Raw genomic sequence first — 15,485 nt, forward strand, 5'->3', positions numbered from 1 at the left:
CCCTTGGAATCGGGAATCCTCGTTATCGTACCGATCGCGATCTCTCCTAGCGCCATCTGTCGTCGAATCCTGAGTTTGGTCGACTTGGGCAGCTGTCAGTTGAATTGACCGTTGATTTATCAACACAGTTACTTAAAATTAATTTGAATTAAACAAGAAACTACAGGGATTTCCGAGTTCCACTGAAAACTGTGAAGATTTTGTTCAGTTCTTTTTTTCGTCACAATATTTGGATCTTGTCCTAAGGACCCTAATTCTGTTCAGAGCTCCTTTAAAAGACTGACACTGAAAGCTTTGTAAATGATCCATAGCTCCAGCAAATGTGAAGAATTCAAGATGTACCTTCACATATTTTAGTTCAACATAAAACCTGAAATGACTCCGACTTTGTGAGGAGAACTCAATAATCCTGAGTATCGTTAAGCAGCTTCGAACTGAAAGCAAACTCATTGCAAACTTTACAACACTCAACGAGATCACCTGTTGTGTACCTTTGATAGGACGTGAAACAATGGTAGGGCCGTCTTATTGTGTGCGTAACATTTGACCCACATTAAACTGAAGAATCTGACTCATCCTTCCCAAGGCTGCAACCCAACACACGAGATCAAGTCCTGCTCGGAAGGAATACAAGAAATCAAACTCGTTAAACAAAAACTACCCCCAACCCCTGCAACGGAGCCCAGGATGCCAGGAACTTGTGGCTTCTTTGGCTTCGAAAAAATGCAAAAAAAAAAAACAACAAGCAAATGATGCTGATCGTATTGTTACACCACAGCAGCTTATGCTGCAAAACAGCGAGGTGATAACTAGGCGAAAATGTGCACGAGAAAGCCCGAACGATCAGCGGGCAAAAGTGGCCAGGCCACGACGAAGGGCAGCAGCAACAATATAATAACAGCGCTGGTGGCGCTGGCATCGGTGGAAGATATATTTTTGAAATATAAACAAAACACCATGAAACGTGTAATTATGATCTCAACAGTCAGGCACCCAATATTAATAACGATAATGGAGGGGTTTCTGCTGGTCCGTTCGTTCGTTCGCTCCGGTTCGCTTCCCTCCTTTCGTTCGGTTCGCCTTGCAGCGGATCGAGGCAAGCACCAGCTCCCTCGCAACAGGACAACACGGAAAAGGATCGTTCCCAAGTGGGGACGAAACAGAACGCAGGAAAAAAACAACACCCAAGCCGATCGAGCCCAACTCTGGGTCGGGGCCTTCTTGGGTCTGCTGGGGTTGTTCGGAAAGTGCCTGTAGGATACATTTTCGCTCGTTTCCGTTTTGCCGTCCATTCGCGCCCGTTGGTTTGGGTGGCTTTCCGTACCGTCTGCTCGGCCCTAAATCATAACAAATTGATGAGCAACGGCAGCAGCAAGATCCCTGCTGCTGACCCACCACCGAGCATCTCAAACGCTTCCAGCCCTGCCCAGCTCGGTCGATTCTAAATCAACAACAATTTCCAGCCTGCATGCGTTTTCAATCTCACAAGTTCAACATAACAAAAAAAATTATACCCCAACCGTACGTACGAGCATAACATGCCAATTTGGTGGTGCTAATAAGATGGAATGAGATTGTGCCAATAAATTTTGTTTGCTCTGCTCATGCGTTTTGGTTTGGTGCTTTTTCGCCCCACCGTATTTTTTGGGGTTTTTTCGTTGCGTGTTGCGTGTATCCGTCCGGCAGATGCAGTTCCGTATCGGAAAGCTAACAATATTGTGGTTTGGTTCGAGTTTGCCAATCGACAAGGTGGCATTTAAATTCTTCGCTTCGTGAGGTGATTAGGGACAACTCAATCAGTGTGACAATATTAATATTTGAGCTGTTCACTATTTATCGCTCACTTGCGGGGGGGTGTCTTTCATTGCAAAACAATGGAACGCGGGTTATGAGCTTCAATGTGATTGTGATCGACTGGAAATACCACGGAGGAGCTTATATTTTTCCCACGGGAAATCGATCGACTGTGGGTTTACATTGATCAAGAAAACCGTCACACGAAGCTGTTTGACCTCGTATCAAACTAATCTAAATTAACGCATTCTCTTAGCGTTTAGCGCCCTTTTATGATTTTGCAGGTAGAACGTGCACCGGCGAATGTCAGATGGTTTTTAATTACCAAACAGCACAACGAACCTTCAATACGAATCGAACACGATGGCTCCAGCTGTAGTACACCGCTCCGACCATGTTCCGACACTTGCCGAACAAGGGACAGGAGCGGTGTACAACAATGTAACCGTATCATCTGACGCCTCGCCTACAGGAGGGCGAGTGGAAACAGCTACAATTATCGCATACTTACACATCGGTTCGCCCGCGTGACCTCGGTACCAGTAACGCCAGAGGGCTAATGAGGCAGCCAAAGCCCTCACACACAGCCGTTCGGAAACCCCTTTTCACGTGGCACACACAACAACAAAAACAGGAAAAAAAACACATTTGAAAACTTGAGCTTCTCGCTAATATTGCGTACCGAACTACACACGCGCATATACTATGAAGACGTGGTACCAAGCCCCACCGAGATTATTATTATTATTTTTGGTGTGTGTGTGTGCTTTTCTTTTTTTTTGCTTTATTTTGCAAAGGAAGCTAATATGAAAGATGATATCCTTATTATTGGGACACTTTTGCCGACACCGTGCACAATTTTTGGTCGATGCAAAGCAGGGACTCACCATGGTCTATTCTACACCAATCCCGCTTCCAAACCCGCTCCGGATGACGAAGGGGTGTGTGTGTGTATGCGCGGTTTTGTCGGTTTATTGCATTGTCTTGCCCGACCTGTCGACCTGCAGTTTTGGCCACCGAAAAAGGACCTTTCTACCCTCAGGGAGGAACAGGGGGACGGAAAACACAGACTGCTCCAAAGCCGCAGCAATAGAAGTTGTCAATCTTATTTTTTTCCTCGAGACATCGGATGTCCTTAGATGTGTTCCGACCTTTGCCGCGCACGGAGATCGCCGGAGTCATACCTCATTTCTCGCAGTTTTTTTGTGCGTGTGGATCATAATACATGTGTGCATGTAAAATCTGCATCCCGTACCAGGCTAAGGGGCGGACCCCTTCTTAGCCCGGGCAGGTGAAGAAAACCCTGGCGCGTAATCGGTTTGCTTTGTACCGACAGCATAGCAGTGGTTCTTTTTTCCCTTTTCGTTGCCCAACCGCAAAATATACGGAAAAAGGAGAGTTTTTTGTGATTTTTTGTTTTCCATACTACCGATTTCCGTCCCGACAGCTGTTCTGATTTTTATGCTGATTGTCGGTATTACTGTCTGGAAACTAACAACATGCAGGAGCCTTGGTGGAGCCATTGCGAGCCAGACGATACCGATTCGTTTCGGCTGGTTTTACCAGAGATTTCATGCTGTTTTATGCACTCAGCACAACCCATCAGCACAACCATAACTGAGGTTCGAACGGGACAAAGTACAGCAGTGAGGCAGGCACTACAAAAACCACCCACCCACCGAACGCAGATCGAAAGGTATTCAGGTCTTGCACACCAACACACCATTTGCGTACTGGCATGCGTACGCCTACCGTCTTTGGTAGTCACGCGGTGCCTTATACGGTTCGGTTCTAGCTTCCTGTTGGCTTCGAATTTCGAGACACGCAACACTTATCCCGCACTTCTTGAAGCTTCTCTTTCTACGATCAATATCCGACCCTTGGGAAAAGGTTAAGTGAATTAAAATTGAAAGTAAAATGATGAACTACGTCCGCAGAACAAGACGGCTTGTTCAAAGCACATAAAGTAATAAGGAGATGTAAAGGATATTGCTACTCTAACAACTCTGTAAGAATCATCAAACACTGAACGATGAATATTATAATCAGAATTTTTATTACAACAGATTATGAGAAGTTCCTGTCAAACTTCCTTTTCAGGTTTGAGGTTTGAGGCTTCTTATTTGGTCCTCAATTTGGGCCTTCAACCCAACCAAAGGGTTGTTTGGTGTTATTCTGATAACATGATCAGCCCAAAGGGGAGCTTTCTGAGTCATATTCGGTATATGGTAGTGAGTTCACTGCAATACTCGTCCGTAATTAGAGAGTCTCTTCGTTGTCCTTCCACGCAAGCGGAAGCAAAAATATCTCTGAGCATTTTCCTCAGCAACTTTGAGGTTTTCGGCATGAAGTTTGAAGTTTTTGCTCTTTTGGACGTTTTTATCGTCTTTAAACATACTCCTTGGCTGAGAGACGTTGACTAAAGGTAAAATGAGTTTTAAAAAATGTGTTATTCTACTTATTAAATTCTTTGGAAGTCGAACACATCAGTGGATTCTAAACAACCTGTCCCAATCCGGCTCGAGGAAGAGCGAGAGCTGGCTAAGGGTCCGTTTTAAAATTATCTAAGCACCAATCAAACTGTCCACTACCTGCGTCAACTGTTCATTATCGGTCGTGAATCTTTCGCTGCACCACCGGGCGCACCGTCACTGTCACGGTCCAGTTCCCGGTTGTCACCCGGTGTCGGTACCGATCGGAATTGCAAATTTACAAGCTTGCGCCCGAGATGACAGCTTTTCAAAACGCATCATGCTGTGCATGTGCACAAATTATACACAACAAAAAAACACCAATACACCTCATCGTGACTGACATTGGACGGGCCCATTTCTGCATTGTCTAGCGTGCATGCGATCTAATTGCAAACGCCGTTTCGCTGCACACATTTGCAAGGGCATCTGTCTCTCTCGCTCTCTGTTTTTTTTTTGACGAAAACATCCATTTCTAAAACCTTATCCCAATCTAACACCAGAAAAGTAAGTAAGAACTGAAGGAAAAATAAAACAAAATCTGCACTCACACGCACACATTTGGACACATTTTTCTTCCACGCAAAAGCACACACGGGTTCCTACGGGTTCTGCACCGGCACGGTTCCCCCGGGGGTGACACCCGATACGCAAATGCTGGTGCCGACTTACAGGCGAGCCCGTGGTACTCGTGGTGGCGGTGCAGGTTGTACCGGGACACGATGTGTTAACCGCACATTCTGTTTCGCTTTTCTTTAGTTTTTCCTCGTTCTTTTTTGCTTCCAAGCTACCCCCTTGCCGCTTGTATGCAACAAGCGTACTTCTGCGCCACTGGACCGGCGGGTACGGGTAGGGTTGGACAAACGCGGCCACACGCGGCCAACGTTGACACACAACCGTTGCGGCCCGTTTGCATGCGATTTGCAATTAACGCCCGAAAATCCTCACTCAGCGCCTAGGCAGGGCATGTTTGTTAGGTGGCCAGTTCGGTTGTCGGTGCCGTGACACTGGACGCGGTTTATCACCAGCTGGTCAGTGTTCGACAACGTTTCCGCAAAAAAAAAAAATAACAAAAGTTGCTTATGCACTTCATTTAAGTTACTCTTTTAGTTGTTTTATCTTTTTAGAAAGTATTATTTACTTATTTCTTTACAAAATTTGATAAAGAAACTTACTTCTTTATTAAACAAAATCGCTAATATCGTGCAAGGGTATCAGCATCAGTTGTTCACTCGCTAACAGCCGACCGCTCTTGTTCCGGTTGCATGTGTGCAGCTTCGTGACATTTCGCAGTTTGGGGGAAAAAAATGCATTTCATTCACATTCCACCAATCGCCACCCCCTGGTTACCCGGGACGCGGTACTACAGCAAAAAAAAAGGAAACATTAGGGGTTGCAACGGCACCAACGTGTTACCCCGCGATATGTTCAACTTCCATATCTAAAGCATCAGCGCGCGCCAAGAGTGCAATTGAGCCGCGAAACGTCACAATTTAAACACCACACACACACACTCACACAAACGGCAACAACAAAAACACACATGTGGTACACAAGGGAGCCCTTGCACTTATACAAACCACACACACAATGTGTAGCGTTGTACTTGACTTGACTTGAAAAAAAAAGCAGCAGCAGCAGCATGCTACCACAGACACAAGAAGAAGGAAACAAACAAAATCAACCCGAAAAAAAAATGAAAACACCACCCATCCACTTCTTGGTGCATACTGGTGCACTTACACACCGAAAAACCCCCAACCCCCCCCCCCCCCCCCCCCCCACGGGTGGGCGAATTTCCACGTGCAGGCAGCATAAAATCGCGCCCGGGTTGGGTCGGTGTGAGCAGGAGCAAGGGGGACCTTAGGGAAGATATCGCATCATCGCTTTCCTTCCTTTTCGTGCGCCTTTTGCGTGCCTTCGAAGCCCAATGCAGTGCAATGGGCGTCCCGAGGTGGATAGAAGCGGATGAGGTGAGTGCTACTCATTATGCGAGGGTGTTAAAAACTGTTTTATGGACAAGAAATTTTAACACCTCACCACAGTTGCACGCTGCACCCCTTGCGAATGGTGGCGGTGAGTCGGTGAGAGTTAGAGTGAGCGTGAGAGAGGAGAGAATGTGAGAGAGAAACAGGTGAGGAAAAGCGAGTAAGAAATTCTAAATGCCGTGGAAGCATGTTTATTCACCAACGTACAGTTAATAACAGGCGAGTTAACCGAGGATATCTGTGTCGGTTAGAAAATACAATACACTGTCAATAAGTGTGTGGCAAACAATTGCAGATATGCAAGAATTTTTCACGCTTGTTTCACTTTTCTTTTATTTTGCAAAGATGTTGCAGAAAGTTTGTTAAATAATGTTGAACGTAGCACTAATTCCAGCACTTCGCACTGCCACTTCGCAACCAATCAAATAATGGTAGTGTTGTTTAGAGAAGAAAACAGGATCAACACCTTCAGCACAGTGGGAAAATTTCTGCCTGCCCGGAAAGTGCTCCGCACACACGCGTATAGTCGGAATCAGTTCTCGGGGAGCATAAATGGACGTATCCAGTACTCTCCCATCTTCCACTTCCGTCCGGATGGCCAACTAGGAAGATGACAGCTGTGGAAAAGTGTGGAAATGATGGGCACACCTTCCCTCTACTCACTTGCCGTGATGGGCGTTCGGTCTGCTACAGCTACTTCAGAAGCGTTACACCCCGTAAGGTACGTGTCTGATCGTGGTTTTCCTCGGCTCTAGGGCACAGGACAAAACTGGTGCATCTTCCTGCGACTTCTCTCGTATGTCGTACGAGGAAAATGGGCCGGGAATAGCAGTGGAACCCCACTCGGTACGTGTGAAAAATGCACGGAAAATGGTTTTTCATGAAAAGCCCTCAACGGACGAGTCTTTTGTACGGGCTTTTGAATATTCTGTTCCTTTTTCGCGCCTTGTTGTGATTCGGTTTGCCGTCTCTGTCATATGCAGAAGAATTGCACAGATCCTTAAGGCGGGTTCCGTGGTGCGGGATGCGGAAGACCAGAGCCGGACAAATTGAATGAAACTGCACTGCACGGTGGAAAACTCAAACATAACTTTTTTGCACATTTTCTCTCCTTCTCACTCTCTCTCTCACTCTCTTTCTAATGTCATGTAACCTTGTAGCATACTTCCACGCCAGAGAGAGAGAGAGAGAGAGAGAGAGAGAGAGAGAGAGCAGATGTGGGAAAGCTTTCGGATGTAGTACAAATGCACCGCAACAGCTTTCCGTTCCGATTTCCGACCTGCCCGGGGGGCTTATCCGGGAAAATGCCGGTGGTGGCCGTATTGTGCATCACTAATTCGCTGTTGAGCAGCCAACACTTTTGTATGCACACAAAAGCACACCGCGCACAGTGCAAAACCCGTTTTGAAGGCCACCGCTGGCAGAAACCGTTCCAATTCTGCCTGAATCAATAACACTTTCGCTCCGGGTTCGCACTTTTGCTCCATTACCCAACCTCAAGCACCTCGGGTAGGGGCTCTATACGTGTGTGTGTGTGTGAATTGCAGTTGAAGGTGGTGAGGAATGCTACCAATCCCACCCACACACCTCACGTCTTCCCAAACAACCCCAGCACTGTGGCTCAATTGATCGATAGGATCAACAAATTATTTTATGAATTCATAATCAATTTTCAAACCCACTTGCAAACATTGCAAACTCGCGCGTGTGTGTACCGTGTACTCACACAGGCACGGTGGAGGTTCCTTTCCCTGCTATCCTTCATCATATACCACAAACCCTGGCAGGATATTTCAGCAAATGAGGCTGAAGCCGATTTTCCAACCCGATTACCGCTTAGTACGGTGAAGGGAAGAAAACTCCTGGGGAATGAAATTGAAAAACTTGGGTTTTCCTATTCATTTTCTCTCTCTCTCTCGCTCTCTCTAGCTCCCTTTCTCACTCTTTCATTCTTTCTTCCACCCACAAAACTCGCTTGACACCTAGAAATGCAGCGTGCGGTACAACACCATTGCGGCACAAGACCCGCCAATGCGTGTCGTCGTCGTTGAAAAATGCTCCAAAGATGAAAAGATAAAAGTGCGATCGAAGTGGAAAATTGAAAGTGCGCGTAAATCATAATCGCGAGTTAATACTTTAGCTCGCCTGGCGGTTTTACACCTTCCGCGCATTTGCATTTCTCCTCGCTGATGCAAGCACATTTGGGCTTAGCAGCTTTCATGTCGCTCTAGCCCATCCAGTAAGTTAAGTGGGCAAATTAAGCGAAGCTCAGCGTCGGCACCGGAAGTGTCGGGGCAATGATGGGTAGTAATAAGATTAGGATGCTTGCTACATGGAATGAGAAATCATCACTTCTTTTTCCGCTTTATGGTGGTGTCAATTTTTTCATTCATTTTTCATTTGCATTATTCCCTTTTATTATATGTTTTGGATTTTTCTTTCGTTCTATGGTTCTTTTGTGTATTTTGTTGTGGTTCTTGTTTCCTTTTTTTGTAATTTCTGTTTCTTCTGCGATATTTAGTGTTCTAGCTTTTCTATTTAAAAGTTTTTCACAGTATTTGTTTTCTTATCTATGTATGTAGCAACATTTTTAATTCATGTAACAACTCTTAATTTTTGGTTTCATTGTTTCTGTTTTAAATTCTTTATCGTTGTTCGTGTTGTGATTATGAATTGCGATTTTTCCCTTTTTCTATAAAACTCACTACTGCTACCGCTGGATTGTGCTTACCCGTGTCTGTTTGAAACCCTTTGCTGCACATTCGTGCCCCATTCACAATCGTCTAATTAGACACACGCCGCAACATGTTCGCTTGTTGCATCTCGGTGTTTGTCGATTTGTTTGACGTAAAGTGATGAAATAAAAACCACCAACCGCTTTGGTACGGGCGTAAGGACGTCACGAGGTGCCAAAATAAGGAGGCACCTCAAAATAGGCCCCCGTGTGAAAGTGATGTGGGGGGGGGGGGGAGGCCCCCGAAAATGGGTGCTGCAGGTGAATTATTTCCCAAACACACGCCACCCATAGCCGTGCTGGAGGGTAAATGGGTGCTAACGCTACATAAATTGCTCGTAATTAGGTTTGGATGGTTGTTCGGTCGTACTAGTTCGCTTTGCTAATTGGGATGAAGCGTTCGGGAGTGTTGGCAAATGCAAACAAAACGGAACGAAAACGTAAGCGGCCGAAAAAAAAACACAACAATTCTACACCGAATTGAGACACTTGAAAGCGCCTCAACAAAACGCTTTTGTTTCGATTGTTTTGGAGCGATGTTTTCAATCGTTGACGCGCTCAACAACGTAATGCTCAGTTTGCACCATTTGTAGCCTTCCTAAGCCGACAGTGAAAGATTGGTGAGATAAGGCCGTTTTTTTTTTCTTCTTCAACTCCGTTTGCTTCATCCAAAAAGTCGCCAGGCAATAAAGCATAATCTAAATTAGCTTCGAATCAAGTGCATAACAGAAACCGTTTAAAAAAAACTGAATCCAAACAGACCTCAAACACAACAACAAAAAAACAGGTCGTGGAAAAACTGCACATTTTGGACTGTTTGTGGGCACTTTCTAACGAGCCCCGAGTTCGTTTCGTTACGATACGGTATGATTAGTTGTTGTTTATTTTTCTGTTTTATTTCGTTGCCACAATCTGTCATCATCATTAGTAGTAGTAGTTTTTTTTTTTATTAATGGGGACAACGAGCCGCGCAAGATGATCTGGTGGTACAGTTTAGCGAATTAGAAATGGTGAGAGATAAAATTATCATCCAAGCACCCAGCGTTTGCGGTACTTTTCACGATCGCTCTTATTATGAACTTTAAAAAGGGGGTTGGGTTTTAAAACGAATATCGAAGTATATTACGTTTCAAGAGGATTACTAAAATCTCTTCAAAAATACAAATTCACTTACTTTGCTAATTTTAATTTTGGGAATTAATAACGAATACCATGGAATTTTCCTTCAGGGGTGTCAAAAGTTGATGTTGCACGTAAACTTAGTCTTGAACTTTATTTATTACTCATTTGGCACACCTCAATAATAATCTTTTTGTAACGTAGTCTTAATCTGATGAGACTAGACTCTTCGAATCATGCCCCATCAATCTGGTGACATTGATCCTGCATTATGTCTTGATCATTTTCCCAAATCCAAAGCTTTGGAATGTCACAGCAGTTCCTCCTCATGCGTATCGATTACTCTTTGCTTTATAAAACCCCCAATATATATTGTTAATGACTTAATATGGTAAAACATATAGGAAACAAGTATTAAAATTTTAAACTCAAGTTAACAGCGTCCAATTGACCACAATCGCCATTTTTCTTTTTATCACGAAGCTTTAACGAAGTTTATTTTCATTTCAGTAAAATGGTAACTCCACTCCACCTTCATTGGTTGCATAATTCATGCATATCAATCCACATTGATCGAATACAATGAGTGAATTAAGAGGCATTTTATGCCAACAGCTTTACAAAAGAGATTTATATTAAGCTCTGCTTATCAGCAGCACCGGATTTATTTTTTGCAGCAGCATCGCTTCCGTAACCCCTGAGAGTTAATAATCTCTCGAAAAATACAGAAACACAGAAATAGGCAAGCGGTGTGCGTGTCAACACACCACATTTATCGCTTAACGATCGGCGTACCGGCGTAACGGGCGGTGGCACAAAAGATAATCCATACTATCATCAACACCCGGCGGTATCGATTGAAAATGCCGGGTCCTTCGCACTCGCACAAGGTGGGTGGTAAAGCTCCAATTTGGTGCGATCCACCCTCCAGCACCAGCAATGCGAAATGAAATTAATCACGAAAAACCGACACCTTTCGCACACAACAAACAAAAAAAACCCCGTTCCTAAAAGAGTAAAGCTTATGGAAAGCAACAGCACAAAAAATGATAATATTAAACATAAAAATTTAACCACACGCCCAGGAAAAGTGTTCAAAGCGAACTTTTATTTATCGCTTTCCAGCGTGCCCATCCATCCGGTTGTATCACACTTGAGAGGAGCTTTTTAAAAAAAAAACGCGTTTCGGGTAGGAAATAAAATACGCAGTCGATAGTTTTCATCGAACCACCAACCCCAACAACACGAAATTAACGTCAGATGCACTCTAGGAGTGGATCGTTTTTGGAACGATTTTTTGTTTTTCGTTTGTTGTTTTATGTGTACATAAACTCCACTTTTGCAGCTTCCCGTGTGCCTTCGCAAGTATAACAACACTTTCGGTGTGATGCATCAATGCAAGCGTTTTACATTCGTTTTGTGCCGTTTATTTATTTGTTCTTGCTGAGAGTGCTTGCAATAATGTGTGTGTGTGTGTGTGCTTGTGTTAAAAATATTTAATTTTTCCAACAACGAAAACAGGCACTTTCATTTTGTGCACATCCCCATAACACCCGGGTAACATTGAAATGCACGAAAAAAAAACATGGGTGTTGAAATAAATGAAAAATTCACCAATACACTCGGACGGATCGATGATCGGTTTTATTAACAGCAACAACAACAAAAAATATGATAACTTGCAGCGAAGGGTTCGAAAAACATAAAACCCTATGAAACACACAATAAAAGCTTCACCATTAAAAACACACACAAGAGAGAGAAAAAAAAATGGTTCAAAATGTGGCAAAATGGGAAATTTAACACACGAATCAAATTGAGCAAAAGGAATACGCGCATCGCTGCGATCGCTATGGCCACAGGACAGTGGGCGTGAAATTGCAATCCTGCATCACACACCGCTCAGTTCACTAGGCTGCACAATCACTCAATTGCACACGCGTTTGCACGCTGATAGATTTTAGTTTTGCGTTCACACACGACTTCAGCTGAACAATGATGAACGGCATGATTTAATATTTTATCACTTTTAACACCGCACACACACACTTTTGGCGTGTAAAACCAGCGCATAAAAAATATGGAGATGTCACCAAAACTAAATAACCTTGCTGTAGGTGCTTTAATTATTTATTCTGCAATTTTTGAATTTATTCTGAATTTATTCATCTCATTGAATCATCATTGAAAGTCTCATTTCACGCGGTGCTTCTAGTGAGAAGAACACAATTCACAATTCACAATTCATTGGTGAGATTCAGACACTTCCGAACATACTCACCAAAGGCGACAGATACGTGTTCAATTGAACCAAAAAAAAAACACAATTACAACAGTCTAGCTTCCACACGATACGCAAAGGTTAATACGAGTTCGCCCGAATTTAATACAAATTGAATCATAAATTCTATTGCTTCCCACTAAAGCCATCGATTAAATAAATTGGTCTGAAAACGAAGTTAAACATTAATTGTTGCAGTCCATTTTTTTACAGTTTTACAGGGTTTCCAGTGGACAAGTGGTAAAGACTTGACTATTTGTGGGTTTTTTATATGGAAGGAAATCCTAATTGTTTGTAAAGAAAATGCAGAGGTTAGCGAGTCTAAAACATTGATACAACCGATGCATAATTGTCAGTCAGTGTTTGCTGCTTACAACTTGTTTTCATTCGAGTTCAACGTTGGAAAGCAGCAGCCATCATCGAAATCACCTTCAATCATTCAACACCTGCAAACAGTAAACCACGATAAGAAGCGACGCCTCGTAACGACAAACAAAGCAAACGAAGTGAAAATAAAACTCGTCCACTCGAGTGCACTTTGCCTGCTGCATTTATACCTTTCTTTAGCACATCGCTACAAAAAATTGATAGCCCCCCTTTACCCTGTACCGCAACCGGGGTGAGATTTCGCAACTGACGTGATGGGGCCAACCTGGGGGCTTAGAGTGCTGATTTTGTTGTCTATTCTATTACACTTGCGCCCACAGTTTTTACTGCTGCTGCCGGTAAACATGATGATGATTAGTGGCAAACAATCAACCAACTGTCGGCTCTGTTGAAATTGTCTGGTGATGAGCGAGTAGCGAATGCGTTCCTTTGGCTCCAAAGGAACCGATCGACAGTCATGGTCGAAAATTCGCAAAAAAAACTTGTAAGGAATCATTTAAAACAAGTTATCAGGATTTCTCTGTCTTTCAACTGCTTCCGATATCCGCCGTAACGCTCTTTAATGATTTTCCAAGGATTGTGGGACGGTAACGCCGTGGCCAAACATTTTCCCTACTGCTCACACCTTAATAAAGCATAATTATCGAATTAGTAGCACTTGAACGTTATTGTTTCAGGACAAAATATAATGAAAAGGAAGGATTTTACAAGACGAGGCCAGTACAAGATCTCTTCAGGATCAATTTTCTATACGCAGAACTGTCTAGTTACTGGTAATGAAAGTCAAAGGCCAATGAATGTGGTGCCAATGTTTTAGCTGTTAACGTTAAGCTATAATATTTGTTAACAGTTGTCGAAATCAGAAATAATCTTACGCAGCATAACTATTTTTTTTTTCAGATGAAAATTTGAAAAAAAGTTACACTTTTCTATATATTTTATTTTTCCAAAATATTTCCATTATTTCAGAAATATTATGAATTTTTCACGAAAACAACCACAAATGACGAATGGAGATATTTTCAATCGCTATAATAATATAAAGATTTTATAAACCATTATACCAACAAGAAGTATATTAAATACAAAAACTTCACAAATTCATGATAGAATCGAAGACACAATACATTCAATCCGTCCGAAGCGACGAACCTTTTCGATGCATGCGTGTCATTAGTCGTGTTCCAAAATGCCGTCGGTAAATCGCACTCGGCACGATTATCGGGAACTTTTCCATTTGAAGGCCTCAAACTTATTTCCTCATTAATCAGTTTGATTTTCCATCGATTTCCTCATATTCCTCCCACCTTCACACCCTCACCCCCCACCCTCTTCCCACATGGTAACCTACCTGCCGCTCTTGGTGATGACCATCTCAGTGCCGAGCTTGTGGAACTTCTCCCACAGCTCCTTGCCTTCCAGTGTCACCTTCGGATCATCCACCACACCGTCGTCCTCTGGTTGCATCGCGCGTAGCGGCCTCATCGCCGGATGGTGCTGATGGGCGGCCACCGCCGCCAGCACCACATCCTCCGCCGTGGTGTAGGCCGTCCCGAGCGGATGGTGGGCGTGCGGATGGTGGGGCGGCAGCTTCGGCAGCAACGCGCCCGGATAGAGATGGGAGGGCGGTGGACCACCGGCACCGGGCCCACCGGACAGGGCGGCGAGGGCGGCCGCCGGGAAGTAGGAGGGTGGCCCGCCGGCACCGGGTGGCGCTGTGCCGGCTGCCGTGGCCGCCATGTTGATGGCGGCCGCGGCTGCGGCAGCCGCCGCCGGCGAGTTTTGCTGCTGGGCTTGCGCTGACGGCGGCGAACCCGCGGTCAACAGCGACGAGACGCTGAAGTCAGTCGGTCGCGGTAGCTGCAGGAATGGATGATAGGCCATTCCCTTCGCCGGCCTACTGAAGTCGTCAGATTGGAGCAGTTCTTGGCCGTCGTATCTCATTACAACATCACCAGGATTGGGATCGGACGTTTCACAGGGTACGCCAGCCGTCTCCCGCGTATTGGCCGGGTCGGGTCGGTAGTGTACGGATTGTCGGCGCACTAGCTTTAACTGGGCGATTTGGTTTATAACCCGAAGACCTCCTGACTGGGTCGTGTTTCTTATACTTTTTTTTTGGCTAACTTTTCCACCACCGTGTTCCTTCCGGCACCGGGAATGGTCAAAACTATTGCTTCACCTTCACCACGAAATCACACTCGAGAATCACCAGAATCACTGCTAAATTCGTTACAATTCACGTTTTGTGCACAGGAAACACCGCAAAGAACCATTCACAACAACGTTTCAAAAAATCTTTCGATCCATTTTCCAACTTTTCGTTGCTATTTTCTATCACACCCGGCTCATCGACATTCGCCAGCTGAGCTACATTACGCACACGGCAATGCGTACTATTTCGTTCACGCTTTGCATTTTCACTTTTCCCCCAAACACTGCTGAACACTGGCGTTTGCTCGTTCAATTTATGTTTCGCCGAAGTATTTAATTTGTTGAATTGTTGCCGGGCTTTAAGCTACTGATACACCCGTCAGATTGGAGAGGGGAAAAAACACTGTTTCGGATCGTTGGTGGAAGAGAGGATATAATTGGTTAGAATTTTCATCATTTTCATCGTGATTTTACTATTTGGGTGAGGCTATTTTACCAAACTTTTTTAGTGGCTACTAATCAAGAAGATATTAACATGAGCATTCAACAAATCAATC

At 44.2% G+C, this 15,485-nt stretch overlaps 1 protein-coding gene across 1 annotated transcript in view; it reads right to left on the bottom strand.

Moving 5' to 3' along the window:
- Positions 1-14,718, bottom strand: part of LOC128307342 (optomotor-blind protein-like) — a 111,617-nt gene extending 96,899 nt beyond the window's left edge. The window contains exon 1 of the mRNA XM_053045129.1: positions 14,126-14,718. Within this exon, the coding sequence (XP_052901089.1) occupies positions 14,126-14,718 (593 nt within the window). The remainder of the gene's footprint in view (positions 1-14,125) is intronic.
- Positions 14,719-15,485: the final 767 nt, after the last annotated feature.

The sequence above is a fragment of the Anopheles moucheti genome, chromosome 2, assembly GCF_943734755.1.
Source record: "Anopheles moucheti chromosome 2, idAnoMoucSN_F20_07, whole genome shotgun sequence".
Taxonomy (NCBI): Eukaryota; Metazoa; Arthropoda; class Insecta; order Diptera; family Culicidae; genus Anopheles; species Anopheles moucheti.